Raw genomic sequence first — 10,609 nt, 5'->3', positions numbered from 1 at the left:
ATGTTATTAAGCAGGCTAAGGAGATTTTGAATGTAAGTGGTAACAGTGCAAAGCTCATCCAAGCTTTGCCATTCTTCAGATATATTTCGCCCGCAAAGCATTTTAATCCAATGTCGCCTATCAAGAATGTTGAATCTCAAGACTGTCATGAGGGTAAAGTTCAGCTTTACACTGTTAGTCAATCAGATGTGTCGACTTGGACAGGTGGACAGCTGACGCTTAACAAGCTCTCCCCAAAGAAAGATATGATAGATTTTCTGGGTCGTGGTGATTGCAAATGTAAAGAAGAAGTATTTCATGTTGGAAATGCTTTAAGACAAGCTTTTGTGCAATTCCCAAGTGAACATTTGAAACTTCAGAACTATCTTCCAGATGAACTTGTGGATTACTTTATGAGTGCCCTTCCAGAGATGAGAATTGATAAGTATGAGTTCAAGGCTTTGTACTGGCTTTGTGTTGCCAGTAACCTCCAACCTGAACCTCAACCTGGATGTATACTTATATTCAGATCTAGGCTCTATGCAGTAGTGTCTTCAAACAGCGCTTTGGAGGTATTCCATTGCCTTCCACTGTCCACTGTGCATCGACTTCTGATTTGCTTTGGAGGACAAAGTTTCCAGCTTATTGGGTCGACAGAAGAATGTCTTCTCACTCTGTGTACCTACAACAGTCATTACACTCAGCACATATGTAATGTCCTGTTAAAACTTTTGGTTTCAGAATCAGACTATATCAGTTGTACTAGCCACCCTCTGTTGAAGGCTGACTTGATGCAGCTGTCCCTTGACTGGGACACAGAGATATCGGACTTTGTTTGTTCTAATGGATTTAAACTCACTTGTAGATTCAGAACCACCTTAGCGGATATGGTATATCTCATTCATGAAAATATGAATGACACTAAGCCACCGTTAGGTGATATGCGCTGTTTCTTGTACACATGTGTAAAGGTAGAATCCAATCAGAACTTTAGTGTCTATAGGTCATTAATACTCACCAATACTTGCATAGCTCTTGTCGGTGAGAGCAACGTCATCCAGTCGGCTTCAAGCTCCAATGGCTTTGACAAAATTACTTTACACAGTCTCCGCGATCTTAAGTGTGTCGTCTTCACAGATAGAGATGATATAACCAAAATGACCATATTTTTTTCAAAAAAGAATCAAGATTTATTTAAAAAAGTACAATTGATGCCCATCAGCTCACATCCTCATCTTGAAAAGAATACATCAGTCGGGACAGATGTGTGGACCCTTACTTTTAGTTCATCTAAAGATGCTCTTCTACTTATAAAGTATATAACAGAGTAGGTTTTTATTTATGCTAAATAAAACTACATTCTAAAACACGCTAAAGCAACTAAGCTAAGCTAATCAGGCGCTACACATACAGATTCTGCTTGTGCCAAAATTCTGCCATGAATAACAATATTCCTTCTGGTGTTCATGTAAAAGCTATGCCATCTGACATAGTATGTAAAGAATAAATGAAATTATTTTTAAATTGAACACTCTTTCATGCCAGAGCATATGTAGTCATTAAATATAGTTTCTCTTCTGCCAAACTTGCCTTAAAAATGATGTCAGTTGTCTGTTTTTCTTGTTATCGCTTAAAAAATATGATAGATTACCAATGATCTTTCTGAAAAAATATTCCTGAATAGCTGGGAATTTTATTTAATTCACTATACGTTGTATGAAAATAATAATAATAATAGTAAAAAATACTTATGTTTATCTGTATCTATCTCTGTTGCAGATTCATGTAGGTCAGCATAAGATTTAAAAGGTCACCAGATTCTATATACATGTTTTACTTGTATCAGAACAGCACATTCAGAAATTCATTCCGTTTGTAAGCAACGGCACCTAGAGTTTTGGGCTTCATCAATTATATAGGGAAATAGCGATTCCAGTTTAAATTGCTGCCAGCGTAACAGGGTGAGGGTTCAGCTGCCCCCCTACTCTTACTGAGTTTAGAGGAATCCAATTAACGCAGAAGACTTTAACTTACATGCAAAAGATGCCATAAGTGTCCATTTGACAGGTTCAATCATTAGCATGTCAATCATTTAGAGATATTCTGACGTCAGTCTATTGGCAACAATGTTACGTTTGGTAGTAAATAGAATTTCACTTATAATGAATAATACTAAAATATATAGCATGTCTATAATATTTTATTCCTCTATTCTTTTACATCATAGGCTTACATCAGAGAAATACCTTTCTTTGGAATATTTGAGTTTTGTAAGGGTAGCATTCTATAAAGGATTATAACATTTTCAGCCATTGTTTTTTAAATACATTATTTTTGACTGATTTCTCCAGACAAGGTCTAATATTTGAAATATGCATGAATGCAGTTAAAACATATCTTTATAAATATACTGTGTGTATAATATATATATATATATATATATATATTTATTTTTTTAAATTTCAAATAAAGACACAACAAAAATTTCCTTAAGAACATATTTCATAGGTAAAAAAAAAGTTTAAAAGTATAGAAATTATGCAGGGCCAGCTCGGCACATCTTGCAGAAGATGCTCACTAGGGTTGACCCTTCATTAATTTATTCACTGATCAAATGGCTCATGAAAGAAGCAAAATAGCCAATAGCACGCACACTGTTACTCTATGTCTGACCAAGCATTTTGGGAGTTTTGGGTCTATAGTTCTTGACCAAGTCACCATTTGAAATATATATTTGGTAGCCTTTTTATCCCCAAATAACTACCTGGTCTTTTACATTCTTTTCTTAAGAAATGCACTAACCGAACTAAAACCCTTGAATTTCTCCGTTCAGTGTTCTTGTTCCTCTGGCACGTCCTGACAGTCTGTGATAAAGATGCATGTAATCGCTGCTAACAGTGCAGACACATGCGCAATATTCTCTGGATGCTTTCCTCGCTGTGCTTGTGTTTGCCTTTGACTCAGCAAAACATTTATCTTCTTTTCTTCCTCTAACTACAGTTTTACCAATAATAAATAGTCTCTCCAGACCGGTTCCACAAATATAAGACGAGCAGCAGGTCCTTTTCGGAAATACTTTTCCTGCATCCTCTTCTGGTCTTGCATTGACATTTGTGCTTGTGTATGAGGATTGAGAGATTGTTTTTGGCATGCTATAAAAGAGCGTTATATTTCATATGCTTTAGCGATGGTTTTAGCTTTCCGAAGTGTCATATGTCTTCACATCAATTGCCAAATAAAACTTATATAAATTTAGGATTTAATCCCAGAAGTTATCACATATCTGAAGTATAAATCCCAGTAGGTTACGGTTTTCATGTTTGGCGCTTGAGATGCTTATTATGTATTAAATGAAAGGTTATTGTATTTTTTTATTTACCATGCTGTGGCTTTATGAAGAGAGAGGATAAAACAAAACATACACTTCATTAAAAATATAAAAAATATTTATATACCCTACACTGCAATAGCACGATCCATACATTTACATGTATGTTTTTGGAACATACTCTAGATGAAGAACAGACCCCTGAGGTCAGTAAATCTTATGTTGTTATTATTTATTGTTTTATATAGCGCCATCAAATTCCGTAGCGCTGTACAATGTAATGTTTCATCTTTTTTTTCTGTATTGGTCCAATAAAAAGATTTTAGCTTTAAATGAAGACTGCATTTTCTTTTGGGTTATAGAGTATTGTATTATGGTTTTTGTCAATGTGTAAGCATGTCATGTGAGAGTATGTGTACATGGTATGTATACGAGGAACAGTGTCTATGTATGAGTGTGAGAGACTGTGTACAGCAGAATTATTGGTGGCCATAGAAATAAACTTTTCGGGATACAATCAGTAAAACTGAATACTCTAAAATAGGAATATGTTTAATAAATGTTGTTATGTTGAAATTAAGATCATTGCCCCTTACCGTGTGTGTAAAACCATATGAAGCCAATGACCACATCTAATCGGTCCTTTGACTTTATATTGCAAAATAATAAAGGATGATATCAGAGATGTAACGTTCGGTTTCCCCAAAGTATATTTGCAACACTCACTGTTATGTAAATGAGTAATTAAAAACGTGTATTTCTTGTATTATACTAATAAAAAGGATAGTTCAAAACTTTTAAGGTGATTTATTAAATGTCTGTTTACCTTCAAAGCTTGTTATGCTAGTGAACATAGTTGCATAGATGCATATTAACTCCATCGTCTTTTTGAAACGGCTCCCTTGTTTTATATAAGAAACTGGAAAATGCTCATTAAAGGGTTTCGTGAAATATTTACTCTTAATACCCTGCCTCTAAACACTTATTATATATTTGATGCTGTTTTCATCTATAAAGAATAGAAAACCGCTTCAATCAGGAAGATGTTTACTGTGCACTGAACGTTCCTCAAACACTTGTAAATATGTTGTTAGCCTTGTAAATAGGTCTACCTTGTTATCATGCTTTATACGATTTTGTGTAATTTTAATGTTTTTTCCCCCTCGTTCTCTCTTTCATGTGCTTGTTAGCGGTTAATATCACGTTCATTAGGTGTAAATCCTGATGATCTCACGGATCCAGTTAGAATAACTATACCTCGATATGTTCTCTGTGGACAAGGAAAAGATGAGCACTACGAGTTTGAAATAAAGGTAATTCTATTTCTCCTTTGTGTTATTCTATTACTTTCATTTTAAAAAAATGTTTTGGGAGAATATAATATGTAATATTTTTAAGATTTAACAAGTCCCAAAAAATAAAAAATTCATTGATTTGTGATATTGACCAGTCTAGAGTGTGACCTCTCCCTTACATTGTGAAATACATTTTACCTGTTTACATATATTATATGTTACATATGTGTATTTATAAAATTATATAGCACCTGCATTTCACTATTTCGTTAACTTATATTCATAAGGGTTAGGGTTTAAGAAACGACGCAGTCACCTCCAGTACCTTTTTTGGTTGTTGATTAGTTTCTGTTCTATCCGATCTGAACCTTTTCAGCTGGAGGGCAGAAAATGGCATGAGCCAAAACTTACATTTCATTTGAGCTTGAGACTTCTTTTATAACAGGGGTATGATGGCTGCAGTTCAATGGTCCTGGCTAAACTTGGTGGTAGTCTAGAAAGACAGAACATTTGTTCTGTATACCAATGCGCGGGTAATCGACGCAAGCCAAAAACAGCCATTTAACACCCAATAAGGTGAAATGACAGATATTAAACAAGATTGGAGCTCACTCTTCGCACAGCAAACACTGGATAGAGCAGTTGGCTAAGTTCCCAGTCTTGTTCTGGGAATTTAGCCAAATTAATGATTGGCCTCTCATCAGTTGTTATTGAGTTGGCTGAGATCCCAGAAAAAGTCTGAGATTAGAAACATGTCTCTTCTGATTATTGTTTATTGATGTCTGTTCACAGAACTTTGAGGGGGTTAAGTGCCCTTAATGTGGTTTTCTTTTGTTTGACTGTACCTGTGCAGTGTGGTTTATCTTTTCTTGTATGGTGTCTACGTTGAGTTTAGTAAGGCCTGGTGGAGGTTAGACGGATGATTTGATGTCTAAAACGTACTGGCAAAAAAAGTATCCGTCTTTAGTGCTTGTTGCACCTTCTTTAATAGCTTTCATGGCAGGTTTCAATGGTCTGGATGTTGCATTTGGTATGCGTTCGTGTTATTACAAAAAGGATAGTTGTATGCAATTTAGTCAGGGGATTGAATTGCTTACTTCATTTTCTTTTTACAACTATTGTTGCAAATTACACTTTAGTAAGGTCATTGAATCAACTCCAATATATCCATCTATTCAGAGGAGTAGGTAGAAAAACAAGATGTGCTACAAAATACTTTTTGTTATTGTCTGAGCAGCCGTATGCAAAATGATCTTCAAATCTTTTTTTTTTTTTTTTTAATATATATAATTGAAAAATCAGGCTGTGGTTTTAAATATCTTTTTTTGTCAGAAGAGTCATGTATGAAATTAATATATTTTAAGGCATTTTCTAATTCTTATAAAAAAAAATCTGTCAGAGATTCAATTATTTTTGCTGATGCTATTATTTTTGTAATCACACAATTCAGAACAACTGTAGGCATTTGATCATTGCAGCATAATGTTTTTTGGGGGGGTTTTTTGTGGTCGCAAACCGATTTGTTATATTCTGCTAGTATTGGTGCACATGGCATTGTGACTAATTCTAATATAGTTTTTTTCTCTTTGAAAACACTAAGTGTTCTGGCATAACCATAATATATACTAAAGCACTTTTAGTGTGTGTGTATGTGTGTGTGTATATATATATATATATATATATATATATATATAATGTTTTTAAATGTCCTTATTTTTCCCGGGACAGATTACAGTCTTGGAAGAAACATGGACCGTGTTTAGACGATACAGCCGTTTCCGTGAAATGCACAAAACATTCAAAATAAAATACCCAGAGGTAGGTCAACTTTACTTGACTTAATTTTATGAAAATACATTTTAAGTATCAATTTGCTTACTTGCATGAAATTAATGTCTTCTCTGTTTAGCCATTAATGATTTCAGCAGCCTAAATCCTTAAAATATGTTGTATAGCCCATTATTGCATAGCTTATTCCTTGTTCAAAATGACTGCAGAAAATACTTCTATTTTATTTAAGTTTAGCTTCTTCTTGCAAAGAATTATGCATAAAATTACTTTTTTTTCATAAACATTTCTCATTGTTAAACACAATAAATCTCAACAAAGATTTACAAATCTTCACTTTTCATTAATCTGAACAAGATGTCAAATTTGTTTGCACGTTCTTGGATGTATAAAATGTGGTGTCCCAATGGAACATGTAGGAATTATGCAGAACTCAATGAACTTGAGACAAAAGGGAAATTGATCAGAGTTATCCATGACCAAGGACATTTTCTAATGACAACATGGGAGTGATCGTAACATTTGATTGTATTTTTCACAATAATGGATGAGAATTATAAAGCACTGCAGGAATTTCCCGGTTTCATCAGCCAAACCCATGTCGTGTTTCCCAATTCTAATCTTTCTTATTTGTTATCCTCTTTCATTGTCCATGCTCGACAGTCAGCTAGGTATTTTTCAACACTGAATTTGACCGTATTGAGATTTGCATTTTCTAAACCTCTTATTAGCAGAATTCTGACTCTATCCATACACCTGCCAGAGTGTGTTATACGACACATTACATAATTAACATCATGCATTATTGAATAGTGTGCTGCATTTAGAACTCAAGTACTTGGGTACTTGTACTTGTTTTTTCAGAGCAGCTGGCTGAAATGACGGCTTGGCGTTGCTTTCTTACTACTTTGATCTATGTTTTCTCAAAATGATCTAGTGAATGTTAGTGCACTCGCTAGCTTCATTACAGATGTCAATAAACATAATAAGATAAATGATATATTTGGCACACTTACACAGACTCGTGTCCCCTCTTTTGCTTAAATTCCACTTTGAGATTGGCCTCAGTAAGCGACTTTTTTTTGCTGTCAACATGTTAACGCAATCTACCCCCAAAGAATCAATACAATATCTGCTTCCCGCTATTTGCTGTATGTTTTACATGTCTGATTTAAGAACCTTTGGCAATTACGTTACTTAGCTTTTTTCTTTTTGTATTTAAACAACACGGGTTCAAAAGGCGTCAGTGAATCTCAAATACGTTTCAAAGCCACGAAGTCTGTTTCTCATAATTTTCCTTTTAACTTTTGGAAGAAATAATATTTCCAAGAATATAATGTAAACCATTTTCTAAGCAGCTACTTTAGATTCCTGTGGATAAAAGTATTCAAAGTTTAGGAAATGAATTCCCCTGCTGTGAAGCCAACAATACTTAGCTCTGTTATGCTAACATCTTTTCCTGCCCTATAACCATATTCCGTAGCTCACAGTTTCAAGTATCATATAACCGTGTTGCTTTTCACTGAAATAAAATGCGTACAGAGTTATCCTGTTTTATGTGGAGTGTCTGGGTACAGTACTTTATCCTGTTATGTTTGTCGCATAATTTATGCTGAAGAGAGGTTTAAGATATAATAATTCAAGACGTCGGAGGTGCCTTTTAGTGATATCTTCCGAAGAGATCACAAGCTTCTTCCTCTATATAATTTTAATAGTGTGCGTTTTTATATACCTTTTCACTGAAAAACACCAAAACTACGTAAAAGCTGCTTTTTTTTTTAAAGAATGCTTTTGTTATATTTGACTTGGAGGTTTTGCTCTCGCAACATCTTGATTGGCATCTGGAACGGTGCATTGTCCAGATGTGATTAGAGCGGCTTATCTACCACCACTTAACTATTTCCAAAGAGTGCCTTAGGTTGTTTTAGAGTTTTATAAGATTAATTGTTTTATCCAAAAGGTGTTTTATGAATAAGAGCACATGTATGGACCAATATTAGATTTGAATTTATGCTTCTATTTATGCTGCTATAAAATGTATGAATAAATATGAAATTAGGAATGAAGGGCACTTGTTATTAATGTATAGTTGTAAATACATACCCCCCCTTAACATATATTTGCTCTCTCAGCTGGAATAATGACTGAGAAGAACAGCTCTGGTCTGCTAGGATCTCAGAAATGACTTGCCCCAGAAATCCCATTTAATTATTCTAGAGACCTTAAAACATTGTGTTTATAAACCACATAATGAGTTGTGGTGAGATGAATAATTATGTAGATTATTGCATTAACTATACATTTTTCCCTCCACATAACCTACCACTCACTGCTTTGTAAATAAACCCTTTTAGAAGTGTTGTTCTGTTAAACTTAGACATTAATAAACCTTAGCAGATGTGTCATTCTATTTTCATTCCAAGGGAGCAATCCTATCAAAATGCCGATTTAGCAGCTTTTGTTTTTGCATCACATGGTATTAATTATTATTATTATTTATTGTTTTATATAGCACCATCAAATTCCGTAGCGCTGACGGTAATTGACCATTCCCTGAAATAAAAAGTACCAGCGAAATTTTTGAAAATTTCTTTACATTTTTGAAGAATTATTTTTGTGAAGCGCTTGGCTGTTCAATAATTCTAGGAATTATGGATGCATATCGTTTTGTGTGCATGGAAGAGAGACCCTTTTAGTCTTTAGATTGAGGGCCAGGTGTTGAGATGGACAAAGTGAAATGCTAACCTGTGTAAAGCTCACACAAATACTGAAATCCAAAGCCTCTACATAAACGTGCCTCTCTTAATCATGGCGGTATTCAACAGCTACATATAGTCAGCTGGGGATACCAGGACATCTGGAAATTAAATTGTTTTCATTCTTCACAAATGCTTCATTAACCTTTTATGATTTCCATGTTTTTTATGTTACTTTTATCTGTTCATCTCTTAATTTTTTTATTACCCAATTTTTCCTGAAGAATTGAATTCTGGTATTGATATTAAAAACATTTATAGCAGATGTGTTTACATTTGCATTTCCAAATTGTGATAACAGATTGTCGGGCTTACTCAAGTCAGCCTGCTGTGGAAACTGAAACAATGAATCAATATTGGAAATTACCATATTGTGTGAAATTGCAATACTTATGGTTCTATTATGGCTTAATCTTACTTGTTTTCTCGCTCGTTAAAACATAAAAAAACAAAACAAAAAAAAATAACTAAGGGATATGTATTGATCTCTTGTAAAATCACATAACCTTTCACTGTGCTGAACAAAAAATAAGAATGAATAAGATGCAGACTAGATTGCATAGCATATAAAAAAAAAAAATTCGCTGAATTATATAATTACGTAAACACCCTAATAAAAATGACTAAATATGTTTTTTACATATGTATTACATTGTTGGTTCTTCCATCACTGATTTCATTATTTTTTTCTGATTTTATTTTATTGAAAATGTATTTATATTTTTTTGAGCAAAGTAGAGAATTTGCATTGTTTACACTTCTCCAGCTTTCGTTAAATGGGCATTATTTAACTTAAATATTTTTAAATGTCCACATGTTTAATAAACATTATGACAAGGACAACATCCAGGGTGCTTAATGGCATTAGTTGTAATTCTAGTTATTAGGTATAAAATAGGCAGCATATAGACACTTTGGTGGACATATTTTACTCCACTTGACTCTTGTACAAAAATATTCTGTTGAATTCACAAACATTATTCAAAACTTTTGATTCACTTTTCAATAAAAAAGCTAATTTAATCTGGATTCTGATTTAGAGTCAAACTGTGCATTTTATATATTCTGTTATTGCATTGATTACTGATAAAGCCCAAAAATGGAGTCATCTTGTTGGACTTCTTACTTTTTTGTCTAACTCTGGAATTGGTAAAAATCCCTAGACTGCATCTTCGATTTCAGTGCCAGTTAAATACTAGTTGGTTTTATATATGTGGACGTAATTTACAAAGCAGTAAAACCATTTCTTCTTATTTAAATCTGGTATTTTACGATCATGCAGATTAAATAGAATAAAACAATTTGAAATACACTTATAATCTAAGTTTTGTGTGGTCTCTGTATGCTATCGAGAAAAATTATGGTGGATCTGGTCTCTTACAGTCCCAAGTTTCTTCCTGTTAATAATGACTAAAACTAAGAAAAAAACAGTATTATGCAGTAACACATACCCCTTATGTGAT

The 10,609-nt window shown here is 33.7% G+C and overlaps 1 protein-coding gene across 1 annotated transcript in view; it reads left to right on the top strand.

The window, feature by feature from the left end:
- The window catches only part of KIF16B (kinesin family member 16B), a 124,096-nt gene that overhangs the window by 79,304 nt on the left and 34,183 nt on the right, over positions 1-10,609 (top strand). The window contains exons 23-24 of the mRNA XM_053461300.1: positions 4,498-4,620; positions 6,331-6,420. Of these exons, the coding sequence (XP_053317275.1) occupies positions 4,498-4,620; positions 6,331-6,420 (213 nt within the window). The remainder of the gene's footprint in view (positions 1-4,497; positions 4,621-6,330; positions 6,421-10,609) is intronic.

Source organism: Spea bombifrons, chromosome 3, assembly GCF_027358695.1.
Source record: "Spea bombifrons isolate aSpeBom1 chromosome 3, aSpeBom1.2.pri, whole genome shotgun sequence".
Classification (NCBI taxonomy): Eukaryota; Metazoa; Chordata; class Amphibia; order Anura; family Pelobatidae; genus Spea; species Spea bombifrons.
The sequence above is the reverse complement of the archived record's forward strand: the minus strand, read 5'-3'. Positions and strand labels throughout refer to the sequence as shown.